The sequence below is a fragment of the Montipora capricornis genome, chromosome 1, assembly GCF_036669925.1.
Source record: "Montipora capricornis isolate CH-2021 chromosome 1, ASM3666992v2, whole genome shotgun sequence".
NCBI lineage: Eukaryota > Metazoa > Cnidaria > Anthozoa > Scleractinia > Acroporidae > Montipora > Montipora capricornis.
The window spans coordinates 24,005,803-24,020,988 of NC_090883.1; the positions used below are offsets into that span (position 1 = coordinate 24,005,803).

Genomic DNA, 15,186 nt, shown 5'->3' on the forward strand with positions numbered 1-15,186 from the left:
TTGTTCTGTGGTTGGCAAAATTAAGTACAGTCGGGTTGTGTTTTCACTAGGCCGATTAATTTTGTCTGGTATCTGCTCACATGCTGGCAAAACCGTTTTTCTTTCGTCCAAAACTTCTTAGCGCACTCACAACCGAACTTAGTGCGTTGAAGCAAAGAAAAAATATTGACCTAAAAATGTGCCAGCCACACATTTGAGGACATTATTAAGAAACAATATCTTTGGTAAAGAGTTGTTTTTTGTCCTGGAAAACTTATTTTTATAAGCTTTAAAATGATGTATTGCTTTAGACATAACTTTAAATAATTTGTTGTAAAAAAGATAAAATAGCGAAAGCAATGTTTTTTCGCGCATTTGGCGGGAGACAAGGCAATTGAAAAAAAGTCTCTGTTTCCGCCTTTTTCAATCTCTGATGAAATTTACATTTCCAATGTAAAGTCATCAAAGGTGTTTACCATTTCTATTAATTATCATTCCTGTCAACAACCGGTATAAGCGTCAACATGGCATTGATCGAACAGAGAACAAGGCCAAGAAATCTTGTAACTTTGTGGCGGTTGAGCATTAACACATATCATTTGCACATTTGTTGAGATGTTCAAAAAAACCCTCCTTTCAAAAGGGCTGATTTTAAAATACGGGTGTCGCACTGGTTGGGGTAGGACATACCGGAAATTAGTCAGGTGCGAGAAACGGCCCACTTTTAAAACAGAGCCGAAAATAACACAGGCCTATTATTCCCAGCGCATTTCTAGTGCAATGGATTCACAATGAATCAAAACAAACCAAACAACCAACATGAGTTATAATTGATGTGCGATCGGGGAGCCCGTCACGGTTTCTGCCAAAAATGTATACTTATGGTTTGGTTTTTATGTTTTATTATATTCGTTGACGTAATTTAAGAAAAAGACTAGTCAATCCCTATCGAGAGGTATATCACAAAGCTAAGGAGTGAAGTACTTTTAAAGGATTACTGATGCTATAAGTTTTGAATAAAAAGTCCTCTCAGGGTTTCAAATGGATAATAAAAGTTTCTTTCTGTAGGTTGTCTTAAGGGGTTCCTTACATAATGTTTATAGAATACACCTGGAGTTTGAGACCTTCAGTTACTCAAGTTTTCTACTCATATTAGAACAGTAAAATGAACATCTTTGAAATACCCAGTCCTGTCTGATCTAATCTGCTATACTCTACTCTCTGCTCTACGTACTCTAGCTGCTCTACTCTATGCTACAGTACAGTCTAATCTTCTCTACTCTACTTTACCATGCTCTAGTCTGCCCTACTCTGCTCTTCTCATCTTTGCAATACATTGCTATATTGTATACATTCTCTCCGATTAATTCTCTGCTATGCCGTCTCTACTTTACTCAGCTATGCTCTTCTTTGCCTAGCTCTGCTCATTTGTACCCTTCTTTGCTCCACTTCACTGTTCTCTATCTACTCTGCCTGTACTATATCTCTCTGCTCTCCTTCTCTGCCGGCTGTGATCTACACTATTCTGCTCTGCTCTACTTTGTTGAAACTACCGGGCAAGGTACCGGGCACTGTCCCAAATCTATTGGCTGCACAGGCTCTTCATCATCAGAGGATTTGCCTAAAGCGAAAAATACCATTATTTATTAAACAAAGGAAGAGAAGACTACTTTGATACAAATAAATGAATGAAGGGGTAGTTTCTAAAGAAACTGTGGTGCTGCGACGGTGGGGAAGTAGTATACAAAAATTTGGTGTAGTATGCAAAGTAGTAAGTAGTATACAAAAAACTGACGTTTCGAGCGTTAGCTCTTAGGCTAACGCTCGAAACGTCAGCTTTTAGAATCTCTGTACGGTGGGCAACTTACATTATCAACTCCGTTGATAAAACCAAATTTTTGTATACTTTGATACAATGCTGGATACTTATACTACATAGAATACTTTGTATTATTGTAATATTTTTTCGAGTACTTATTTATCTCCCTAGGTGGAGGATAGAGAAGGAGATCTTCTAATAATGCGGCTTGACGGAAAGGAAACATTGGTCTTAACTTTTGAATCCTGGTAAAGATTTTTGATTTATCCGATTTCAAAACTCATATTCGGGCATTGTGAATTTTTTTGAGCAAGTACGAGGGCAACTCTAGCTTCTTGAGTTCTCTTCAAACTTACCAAGTACATCGTAACTCGATGATGAACGCTAAGGTATGAATCATGGAAATGACGAGGCGAAGTCACCTTTGTTCACCCCATGAGGCAAGGTGCACTATTGAATTCACGTCTATGCATACTACGTTTGATAGCGCAGTTTTCTACTAGCTATGTTATGTTCGATAACGCTTTAATTAAAGTAAAAGGGTAAAGTCTGCATATGAGCTAAGGGGCCATCAGGCCTACGCTTATCTCAGCTTTCTGTAGCATGAAGCAATCTGAGTCAGTATTTCTACTACCCCTTGGATTTGTCACAGTATGCTTACTTATTTATTTATTTATTTATCTATTATTTATTTATTTATTTATTTATTTATTTATATATGCATTTATACAGAAATTCCAGTTCAGCATAGCTGGTTTAAATGGAGATCTGTATTTACCCTCGCAACCATGATACATCACAGAAGACAGACCACAACACCGGGAACTACATGCCCCACTCTTTGCGACAAATGCGGGGGTTCTTTTACGTCCCACAGGATTATAAACATTTAAGGGTTGTGAGACGGGACCTCCGGCTTATCGTCCTTATCTGAGAAGACTAGAGAGTCTAACCATTTGCCGATGTAATTACAATTTAAGGTAGCACTTTGTCCTCAGTTATTTAAAGAGGGTGTGAATGGGGTTAACCGACTAGCGACAAAGGGCTAGAAAATATTACTGACTACCGACAAAACGAGGGAAAAATTACCGACTAGCGACAAAAGAATTAACTGGGATTTACCGACAACCAACAAAGTAATAAAATTTTAACCGACAACCGACATGTGGACCCCCCAATTCAGACCCTCTTTAAGACCCTGAGCGTTGGTCTGGACGGAGTTGAACTCCCGACCTCCCGCGTGACAGCTCTTGTTCAACCAACTGAGCCACCGGTGCACGGTGTGCTAGCTCATCCCAGGGTTATCCCGAGCATGAAATTAACACATGTCGAATCAAGTCTTTTTTTTCCTTATAAAGATCGTTTGTGCAAATCACAAAAATCCAAAGTTGTTTATAAGGCATCTTGTTGCGACTGCAATGAGTTTTACATTGGTAAAACGAAACGTCGCTTACGTGACCGTAAAAAAGATCATTTCAAAGCACTCAAAAGGATCAGTCAAACTTCCGCGATTGCAGATTACTCAGTAAAAACAGGTCACAACATAAAATGGGATCATTTTCAAGTTTTAGCAAATGGTAGCTCTGATTTGCATTGTAAAATAAAGGAAACTTTATTAATGCGTGACCTTAAACCAGCCTTAAGGGAAAACGTTGGTAGTGAAAAACTTTAGTTTTGCTAAACGGTCAGTTTTTACTGCTATCTCTTTATCTTACTATTTTTGTCTTATTCTCTCTAGTTACCAGTCTTCCTAATTTTATATATATCATATTTGAATTTTTTCAACCGTCACTTCTGAAGATGTATGTTGTAGCATACGAAAAGTCAAGTCAAAAGTAAAATGCGCTTTATCATTATGTTTGTAGCCGCTGTTTGAAAAATATGTTATCTCAAGGGTCAACCCGATCGAAGTGTAAGGACTTCGCCTTGAGAGCACTGCCTCCTTGATCACAGTACCTAAGTGCGACCACACTAATGATGAGGCCACAGGGCCTCCACAAAATACTTACCATTTTCGTCAACATCCTCGTATTCATAACCGAACTCAAAAGACTTCTTAAACATCTGCTCATTGGTGTGCAATGGAAACAATGGTACAATGACGTCGTTCCTGTTGTGGCCAATGGGTGCGTCGAGGATAGAAAGAACAGAGGCGTCTTTGTTATACTTGCGAAGCCACTTTTCAAAGATGCGATCCACGAAACAATGGTGCAGTAAAAAAATTGGATCATTAGATGCTGAGCGTACTTCTGACATGGCTCCCCCGACAATGACGTGAACCAGGTTGTGCAAGGTGTAGCGGGTGGGCAAGCTATATCCAGTCTTGGTACTGGCGAAGCCTTCAAGGATGTTTACGAAATTGCAGCTCGACACTTTGCTGTAAGGCGGTAGCCCGAAGGTTTCAAACCGGAGAGCAAAATTGACTTCTTCTTTGCTTGGAAACGTCATCGTGTATCCTAGGGTCTTGTTTTTTATTTCGTTTTCTTTCTTCGTCGAACGCTCCAGCCCGGGCCGCCGAACTGTAGGATTACACAGTGTCAGTTCAGTGCAAATGGCGTACCAATCTTTAAAATATTTGCCTTGCACCACGCCGTCTTCTTGTTGTGTCACGCCAAGTAAATCTTCAGAGAAAATAGTAGGGTCACGCTCATCTTTATGTGAAGTCCAATCCCAGAAAGGAAGAGAAAAATTGTCATCACCGGCAACTTCCTGCACGGTTCTCTCCCACGCAAGCATGTATAGTCGATGCCACGAAAGAAACCCCTGGCCCCCATGCCCAAAGTCAATGACTGCGTGTGTTTTTGTTTGGATAAGTTGTACCATATCTTGCGAAATAATGTATCCACACGAACAGGTCATAGTTGGTGACGTTGTAAAACAAGGACGCAGGGTCTCCACCAGCTTGCACGGTTCTGTTGATCACTTTGTAAGGAGTCGAAGTCACCACATAATCACTTTCAGAGTACCTGGACATGTTGATGTATCTCATGTAGCGATCCTTCTCCTCGGCTGACAATCTGACAAAATTCTTCCTCGTCAGGATCTTCTTTTGTTTGCAGTTGTTACCATAGTAACCAAACTTGCACTTGCTGCAGTCATAACCAGCGAAGTTTGATTGGCATTTGCAGGTTTTGTGGTAGAGGGCATTTGGCCAGTCGTGACGATCGTCCTCCAACTGGAATGCCTGGTAATGACTGTAGGTAAAATTCCATTCACGAATCATCAACTCCTGGCACGTGCCTCTGTTGCCATCGCTACCACAAGGCGCACTGAAGCCCTTTGGGATCGGACAGCACTCTTTGCTCTTCAAGCTGTCGAGGGTGACGCAAACTTTAGGAAACTGGCCTTCTGTCAAGGGTAAACTGACAGCAAAAAAATAAAGCAAAAGCCAAGTGAAAGAGACTCTTCGACTCATCTTGACCTTCCTAAAAGCAATAAAGTAAAGCAATAAAAGCGAGGATCGTGTTTTTCCAAGCAACTTGTAAATTACCAAGAAACACAAAGATGCACACAACGAGCCTGTTTGTCAGGAAAACTGGAATATATTGCATAACATGCGTATTTTGTGAGTACAAAATTATACTGCAATCAATGAGCTTATTCAAATCCCCTGCGGTAAATACTTTTTCTTGCGATCTCGACGAACTCAAGAAAAAATAGAGGGTTCACTAACGCAAGATTTTTGACTATTAAACGTAAGATGCAACGTTACACGAGCCATCCGCGAGACCAAGTCAACCTGAAGTCCCGAGTCAACCACGAGTCAAGCCAGTTTTCTTCTTTCTTCTTTTTTTTTTTTTTTTTTTTTTTGATTTTAAGAATAAAAACTAACAACAATATCCGACGTTTCGGAGTCAGACATGACCCCATTATCAAGGTTAAACTGTAATGGGGTCATATCTGACTCCGAAACGTCGGATATTGTTGTTAGTTTTTATTCTTAATACGATTTCTAAATCGATCTTACTTAAAGTTTTTTGATTTTGTCCCGAAAAATGTAGATTGTTGGAAATAAAATATATGAATATAGATTGTCTTAGCAGTAACTGAACAGGACATTTAATAACAGGCTCACCTCGATCGCCGCTCGCACTATCTTGTAGTCTTACGCACCATATTTCCCAGAGGAACCTGGGATCGTTGAATTTCGTGCTCAGTCCCACAAAGACATGGTGTCGTTATGGGAGGGTAAGTGACGTTGTATCCCGGCTTTCCAAAAAACCTGCATCTACGTTCCAGATGGATTAATTTATAAGCTAGCATTTTTATTTATTCTTACGAAAGTGACGGCCGCTTAGAGAGCTTTGTCTGTATTTGCACAAGCTATACTTGTTTTTGGTGCAATTTCGACCCCGCCAATTCCAAATGCCCTTGGATACTTTGGTCGTGTTCTATTGGGATCAACCGATTGTAGTTGGTTGAGTTGGTTGGGTTTTTTGGTGTTCTATAGGGAAAAAACCGTTTTCGGTTGGTTTGGTTGATCAACTTTTTCAACCGGCATCAAACTAGGTTGAAACGGTTGAAAAAGCATTGGCAGCAACCGCTGTCGTTTACGCGGGCCATTTAAAGTCGTCCACGGACTACTGCCGTGTTGCTTTCAGGCCTCAATTTGTCAACGCTGAGAGGTCTGGTAATAACTATTCCCAGGAGTTACCGCGTTTCAACCGAAAACGGTTGGAAAAGTGTTCTATTGGGAAACCTCAACCGCTTCAACCGAAACCGGTTGCGGTTGAAACGGTTGATCCCAATAGAACACGACCTATGACACAGCAAATAACGTGACTTTGCCCCAATGCAAGTTTGCCATAGTCTGGGGGACTGAGCACAGAACAACGAGCAACGAATGGGGTAAATCATCGTTGCCGAACATTGTTACGAGTATCAAGCAATCCCACGTCATCAAAATTGTCGATGATTACATCTCTCATCGGATATCGAAAAAAAGTTGAACGAGTTTATAATTTCAAATCATTCCAAGTTTACCACTCTGAATCAATAGCTATCGGAACTCGTGAAAAAGATAGCTCATCTCGAAGAAGATAATGACAGACTTTCCCAACTAGTTGATGACTTGGAACAATACACAAAAAGAACGAATGTCAGAATTTATGGCATTGCCGAAAGAGCCGACGAAAACATTGATAACCTAGCCATTAATTTTTTTAAATCTGAACTTGATATTGAAGTTGCCTCAAATGATATTAGTAGGTCTCACCGAGTGGGTAAGAAATCTACTGTAACACCTAGACCTATCATTGTGCGCTTTGCCAAACACAATATTAAAGTTGCGGTATTATCTCGCCGTCGCGTGCTTAAAGATCGTAAATCCTATAATTCGTTCTTTGAAGAAAGCAATAAAACCGGCATGAGGGCGCAAAATTACCATGAATTACGTCTTAAGTATTGAGATTGTCTCTTTAGTTTGTACACTACTACTTTCATTGTCGCTGTCGGCCTCTTGGCTGTTAAACCCGTCTTTCAATGAAGTTTGTCAACACAAGGGAGGCATTACTGTGATTGGACGACTGAGTCAATGAATTCATGTCGGGAGACCAAGGGGGCTAGGGCTCAGTTTGTTATCCAACGGTCGAAGTGACCACGTTTGCTCAAAGCGCATCTTTCGAAAGCATGATAATTACAGTAATTTAGTTAACAGGGTACAGCATTGATAAGGTAAGATTAAAATATCATAACATTTATCCAACATTCCAAAAAGGGTCAAATCAATTTGTCTCTCATTTCAAATTACGATGAGATGAATACAGTTAGTTGAGAGATTCGCAGATGCATCGACGAGTGTTTTCTTTGCTCGATCACATCACGTCATTCACCGTAACCTTTGCAAAACACTCAGGGTGTCTTTCCGTCCAGTCAAAGCAAGCCGTCTTATAATTACAAACGCCTGAATGCAAAAGATTAGAATCATTTTGCTTCCTTTAAATTTTAAATGCACCAAACAATTGGCTGATGTGGCTAAGTATATACAAACTGTAAGTATATTGTTGTCCGTCTGTTCTTCCAGGGTAAAAATAAATCAAAATAGTTTGCTTTAGAAACTTAAGAAGAGAATCCATTCAGTTGTAATTTATTCGCTACATTAAAAACCAATCGAGATGGTCCATTTTAATCTGGAGGTTTGATACTTTTAGCCAATTGTGATATCATTTTGCGGTCAAACAGTCGTTGTGTGGCGGTTACGGTTAAGAAGTTATCTTACGGTTGCTTGAAATGAAAACTTAGTCATGCGACCTTCGGATGTTTTGCGTGTTTGGTGGCGGTTTTTTAAACAGAGTTTAATGAAAGTAATTCAGTGGAAGGTTGATACAACAGGTGATGATCAAAGGTTCGAATAACACAGTGTGAAAAGAGCTGACCATCTGACTGGAACAGCGAATCACAGCTGTTAAAAATTAACCAATCACAGCGGAGCTTCGTGCTTTACAATCATCCGATCTCGTCGTCTGATGAAGACAAGCAGTGTGCAGAATGCAGCCGAAACATCGTGATTCTCATCACAATTAACTACATGGTGAGACACGACTCATTTAAAGGGGAAGTTAAGATAAATTCTCACACTTGTTTGTCACTAATTCAGTTCAGAAAGACCGCACGGGGCACCCAACATTCCAAAGTTGTATTTTTATTCTTCGTTATAATATAAACGGCGTGCATTCTTTGTGGTTCAGTAAGCTGTTTTTTAAATGTCGAAACCTTTTGCTCGCAGGTAACATCTTGTGATCTTTGTGAGGAGAAATACGATTGTTTCCTTAACAATTAGTAAAGAATGTGCGAAGTACTGTTAAAAGGTCGGTCATTGTGACGTCCGTTCTTTCCGCTTTTTGTGCTTGCTTTGAAAACAATAATAGAACTTCCGTTTTAGCAGAAACGATCGCTAAATCGATTATCTCACGTTGTTTTCTTGTCCGATTTCATAATTAATAACTGTTTTTAAGAGGGGTTCTTCAACCAAACTACAACCACGAATTAAAGAAAGCTCGCAGTATTTTCCACGGCAACGATAGCGAAGTTTTTATTCAAGTGCTTTGCAAATAAGATGGTCAACCGCAAATGCCTTGACAAGTGCAACCGACGAGCGAGAACCTTACATATTTTTGTCAAACTCTGCTACCAAGCTTCAGAGGAGTCGGTGTCTTGCCTCCGGGGTCAGAGCAAGCCGATTTAATTTAGTCAGGATACGGAACAATTGGGTTTGCTATCTTTCTTTTTTTTTTTTTTTTTCGAAAATTGGAATTTCATGACAATTTTTTTCCTAGAGTAACCCGGCCCCGTGGTTGGCACTCGCTTCCAGCCAATGTGTCCGCCCTTCCCGGACTCCCGAAAATATGTCGCTTTCCTACTCTGCCACGCGTGATTTTCCTCGGTGATTTCCCCCACACCGTCATCAAAAGATCTCTTTTAAAATGATCCGATTTACAGTCAGTATACTTGTGCTCATTACATCCAGTTCCGCATATCGACAGGAAAGAGCTTAAGCGGAAGAAGAGGAGGAATGCTAGAGATCGTTTGAATTAACTGATATTGGCCGTTTTTATGCTAGAGACGTTAAAGTCGTCAAGACGCATTTGACGTCTGAGACGTTATAAAAACGGGACGCATAAAAGTAGACAAACTAACGGACAAAAACAAGATTTTTCTAAAAAATGACTAGGTTCTATTATCGGAAGACACTGGGCACGAGCAAACTCAGCACCAAATAAACGTTAACTCACGATTATATGAGCAAATAACGTGGCGGAATTGCAGCTTCTCCAATTTATGTCTCGACGTCGCCTGGAAGGACAGATGCAAATATTTTTTTGCGACAGAAATCAGTCTAGAAATCAGCATTTTCTGGCGATGGACCAGGAACTAGATTTAGCCTCGGCGCATGGCTTGTTTGTCTTGTCGACCAAGAGAGCAAGGAAGGAACGAAGTGCAGATTAACAAAGGACTCAGGGCTAAATGCGTCCAAGTTAGGGCGTCCCGTTTTTATACTAGACGCATTTAACGTCTGAGACGTTAAAGTCGTCTGTTAAGTGCGTCTCAACGACGCACTTAAAACAAGATGTTAAAGTCGTCAGACGTTAAATGCGTCTGTCTTATTTCTCGTTTTTATACTAGACGTTAAAGTCGTCTTGAGACGACTTTAACGTCTCAGACGACTTTAACGTCTCTAGCATAAAAACGGCCATTAGATGGTATGTTGGAGTCATGATTTTGTCTGTTTACTGTTGTTCCCTTTATTTGTAAAAATGCAAATTTCTCGTTATTTTTTTCTAGGTGCAAATGTACGTGTTGCTGTATGTGTTCTTCCGCTTAAGCTATTTCCTGTCGATATGCGGCTGCTTTTTCCTCAGTAGCCACTAGTCTAAATCTTCATAATCACAGGTAAGTGACTCAGAATATTTTTTCGAAGTCAAACGATAATTCCGAAGTCGATAAATCATGATCGATAAAAGACGAAGCTTCGCTTTCTGACATGTTTTCCATTGTTTACTCAATAGCAGCGAGCGATATGTTGAATACGTGACGCCATAAGTCCTCGCTCCAGGCTTTCTCGAATAAGTATGCAGGCGACATACCAATAATGGCGGATGCTATGAAAAACAAGTATTTCGACGTAATAACATTGAAATGTTGGTGAAAGTAAGTTAAATTCATTATTTGAAAATCGTATGCAACATTTTGGCGGCGTTTCTTCGAGGATTTGAGACTTTTTAAAAAATCGTGTTTTTTCGTCAGAGTCCCCCTTTAAAGTTGCGTTTTCAAATTTATCCGGCATAGTGTGGACGAGGCCTTAAAGGTGGGGTTTATTCAAGTTTTCGAGCTTTTGTTGACAAGTGCGGTAAATAAGTAGATGGAAAGATATTTTAGGAAAATAAAACTGCTGAATTCGCTGAAACGATTTGACCCGTAAGATAGGGGAAAAGGCAATACTCGACAAATTTAGGATCCCCTGATATATTTTTCTTATCATTACTAAATCTAGAGATAGCGGGTGCCCAAGATGACATTACTGGAGAGAAGAATGAAATCTTATTGGGGTTTCCCACGACATCATGGATTTGTGATAAAAAATGTCTTGTAAGTTTGGTTTATTGGTACATTGTATAAGGGCTTATCCGGGGAAGAGAAGAAAAAAAACGTTGATAGTTGACCCCAGTGGTTAAATTCATTGCAGAATTTGAAGATTTGTAACCCTGGAAAAAAAGGTCAATGTGGAATACCAATTTGAGAAAGATCTTATTTTCAAATACCTTGTAGTGCAGATGACCCAAATCGCCTAAATTGGAGCTTGCGTCTCGGCTTCTGAAGTCCTCTAGTGTCGGTTCGTGAGTTAACGGAACGGAATGATTCGGTCCTTTTGAACACAATGTTCTGTAATACAACAAATAAAATTGCCAATCATATTTCGAGATTAGGTTCAGAAATTCCTATTGGCTCTTTGACTGGGTCGGTTCAAAGCTGGCGTCACTCCTTTGCTCAAGCTTCGTTTCAGCACTGGAATGAGGAAGCTAAAAACAACATAAAATGATGTTATAGCATGTCTCAGTTGATTCATGCTGACATCTAAGTGCTTACTGCATACAAAGTGAAAGAGCCTTTGGAATTCTGCTAACAATAGCATAAGAAAATGAGGAAACGTTGCCGGTGTTTAGTCGAAATGGAATAAAACTCCGATTCTCTTATTGTTTGCATATTTGCATCGCTTAACCGTTTTCAAGCACAAGCATTTGGTGTCAGCTAAGTGTTTTGAGAAGTTAAAAATAGAGATACAACCTAAAATGTGTCAGTATATTATTTTACGTGCCCTCTATTCCCCTGATCGAAGAATACAAACGGTTATTAACTACTCTCCGAACTCTGCAAACCCCAAACATCCGTTTTGCAATATGCTTAATTTCTGTTCCTTTAGCCAGTGTTCAATATTTAACTGAGTGCTTTAATCAGAGGTAGTGGTAATGTTTGACTATCGTGTGGCCTTGCGTGGACAAAAATATGGATGTTGTCATGCGATCGGTCGCGTCGATCTTTCAAGACCCAAACTAAACGACGTTTTGAATCATTCCCCCATCTTTTTTTCTTTTTCTTTTTTTTTTTTATGGTTTTAGCCGTTGCAGGGTATTTTTTTTCCTATTCTGAGGTCAGGAAAAAAAACATACCTGTGATAGAATCTTTAAGGCGGTATAATATTTTGTTCGTCAATTTCCAGAGCTAGACATGACACACTTATCAGGGGCAGACCGAAACAAATAAGCTGTAAGTTATTATGCGGGGGCCCCGAATTATTATGTACATGCACGAGAATAAGAGTATTGCTCGCATTTTGTGGCAAATCTATTCATCGAGCAAAATCAATAAAGGAAATGCGAGCACCGGATTAGGGATTGAGTTAATAATACACAATGATGCCGGACGCAAGGCCTTCTATCCTTTCTCGAATGAGTATGTTTAGTCGATTTCATTAAAAAAAACCGTAATGTCCTTTTTTCATATCCATTCAACTACGAGGGAACTTGGACCTGAAGCGAAGTGATGTGATTCGATTGTCAACGAAGAGAAGAGTCTAGTGTTTATGCACTACAGTTCAAACTGACGATTCCGTTGAATGGATAGAACTTTAAAAATATAAACCTTTTTTCGAGTCCCAGCGATGCAAATTGCCATGAACAGATCGTTAAAAGACGTCGCAAAGTTGAAAGTGAAAGTGACAACTGTTCCTCGAAAGGACTTGGGTTACTGACACCAACAACAATCAGTTTTAAACTTTATGCAAAGAAAGTCGCCGCCCTTGTCAACCAGTTGATTAGTAAAATAGACTTTGTCCTCTCCTAAAGCAGACAAAAGTCAGTAAAATTAGTTGAAATTGGTTTTCTGTGCTTTCTGATCGTTTTATTTCCTTTTAAAAGCAAATTTGTTTAACATAGCACAGACTAATCTGTTCGGATTCCCAGGTACCTTTGAATCTTCCTTGTATTACACAACCTTCGGAAATCTCGTATCATTTTAGAACGGAGTTCTAGATGAGCTACATGTATTTAGGACTTCAAAAGACTTACTTGCCCAGCAAAGAACAGAACAAAATTTACCAGCATTTGAGCTGAAATTTTTCCAACGAAAACTCGAGTCATTCTTCACAATGAAACCGAATTTTCTTGACGTTTTGAACAGACTTTCTAGCGAAACAAATTGTTTGGTGCCTGTGATAATATATGTTAATATTTCAGTCGCCATCCCAATTTGGAAACAAAATTGGTCAGAGAAATCAGTACGTAATGAAGATAAAACGTTTTGCCAATATGAGGACTCTAGTCACCCACTTCAAATTGCGCGCCCACAACACTTCAGTCACCATTTCCGGTGCCCCAGAACTCGGTTAAAGCAATATTTTTCCATCGGACATAAAATGGGCAATATAATGCTATTTTCCGCAGAAAAGTAAGCTATGTTTCTTAGAATTTCATTTTCTATGATTATTTATATATGACTTGCTCTTCGCAACATATTATCGTGTGGAAACGGAATAGAAATCGTTGTTGAACCATCTTCTCTTGGAGTGGCAGCGAGGAGTACCGCAATTATTGAATTGTTATTCCTTGAAGACCAGAGGGTGTTTAACGGCTAGAATGATCAAAATTAATGTATTATCATTTCTGGAAAGTAGAGAAAAAATTTCTTGGACTGCATTACGAGAAATCAGTAAAAGCGAATTCACCCTCGGATGTCTTCCGCTCGTGCTGACAGCACTAAACAGTCACAGGCTAGGCGAACATTTGGATACGGGATCTCTATTACAATATGTAAAAGCGTTTATGTCTTGCTTTTTATTTCATTTTGTCACCGATAATAAAGCTGCGTTTTGTGGAACTAAGGAACCTTGTGTGTGACAAAAAATGATATTTGATCTGGAAAGTAAAAACTATAGAGGTCAGTTTGTGTTTAATTTGTAACAGGAAGATTTTGTTTGTTGGATTCAACACCCGTTTGAGGTAAACTTGAAAACGAGCAAATTCTATGAATGTAGAATAAGGGCCTGTCTATATGGTCTCGGTTATCTGAGACAGCCCTCCTTCCCTAGGCACACCCAGCGTCTATATGAGAATTGCATGACCGAGAAAAAAGTGACCGTACTTAATTAAGCATATATTTTGAGACAACTCCTCAAAAAAATAAGTATCATCCTTTGCCCTTCTTTCTTTCTAGTTCTTTTTTATTAAGTATAGTTGCTTTTTCCCTTTCAGAAAGTGGACTGACAATCTTAATGGCCAGTAATACGTAGTTTAAATAATAGGCTGTTTTTGAATCGAGAGTTCCCGTTGACAGCGGTGAGAATTTTGAGGGAAAAACCTTTTCATTCGAAAACAAACGCAACATGCTTAACCCCCAAATTGTCGATTCTTTGATTTTTATTTTATGCGTGCGCATTTAAGATTTTGCTGTCTCGTCTCGGGTAGTCGAGCGAAACTGTTTACATGCGAAAAAGTTATCTCGCCTGCCAGGGTTCCCCGAATTGTCTCGCCCTCACGAGTTGTCTCGCCCACCTCATGTAAACGGTTGATAGAATTGTCTAAATAAATGAGTGGAAAAAGATTTCGTCCAGAGTAACTCGGGGGGCCTGTTGTCTCGGGCTGTTGTCAGCTACTTACAATGGCAATAAGGTTAGGCTTTTTATTTGAATTTCTTTTCATATGATTATTTTCGTAAGCCTTTTATCGGGATTCCCATACAAATCCTAATACAGTGGAGCCCCCATTTAGCGGCCACTCTCTATTAGGAGGACAATTATCAAAGTCCCGAAATAATTTGTGAATAATATTTTAAATCAAACCTCTATTAAGCGGCCACCCCAGCCTATAAACCTCAATTATTAAGCGCCCACGGCCACGTTTTGGCTGTCACGATGAGAGTTCTCCTATTGTTTTCACCTCTCTTAAGCGGCCACCAAGAGTTTAATTCACTTAGTTTGGTTTTTAGCGACAGGATTCCTTGTAATTTTTTTTTTCTTCAACCCAGTAACAAAAGATTTTGCCTCCTTTTCCGGCTATAAATCAACTTAGTTTACGCCATATAGTTTAGATTGTTCATGTTAAGTTGAGAGAACCTCATCTCAACATTTTGAGGAGTATTTGTTTGTTCTGACAGTACTGTATTTTTGTATATTAGAGCTCTCTTTGTGCGAAAGTTGTCACAAACTCTAAAGGTGTTTGTTTTAGAATAAGGTGACGTTTCTACTAAAAAGATTGTGCTAAGTTCTGAAGAACCTTTTTTTTTTGTTTAAGCGGCCAACCTCCATTAAGCGGTCACTAGCCGTTACCCCGAGGGTGGCCGCTAAAAAGAAGTTTCACTGTAACACTGCAAATGTTACATCCACCGCTACGTCCCAGGGG

General features: G+C 39.6%; 1 protein-coding gene and 1 long non-coding RNA gene across 2 annotated transcripts; one reads left to right on the plus strand and one right to left on the minus strand.

The window, feature by feature from the left end:
* Positions 1–846: 846 nt before the first annotated feature.
* Positions 847–11,185, minus strand: LOC138029099 (tyrosinase-like). The gene is given in 4 exon segments (XM_068876823.1): positions 847–1,600; positions 3,808–4,586; positions 4,588–5,223; positions 11,056–11,185. Coding segments are annotated over 3 exon segments (1,491 nt in total). The 5' UTR covers positions 5,214–5,223; positions 11,056–11,185; the 3' UTR covers positions 847–1,514.
* Positions 8,827–11,584, plus strand: LOC138029180 (uncharacterized). The gene is made up of 2 exons (XR_011127843.1): positions 8,827–10,186; positions 10,788–11,584. It is a non-coding gene; the product is annotated as an uncharacterized lncRNA (long non-coding RNA).
* The last annotated feature ends 3,602 nt before the right edge of the window (positions 11,585–15,186 follow it).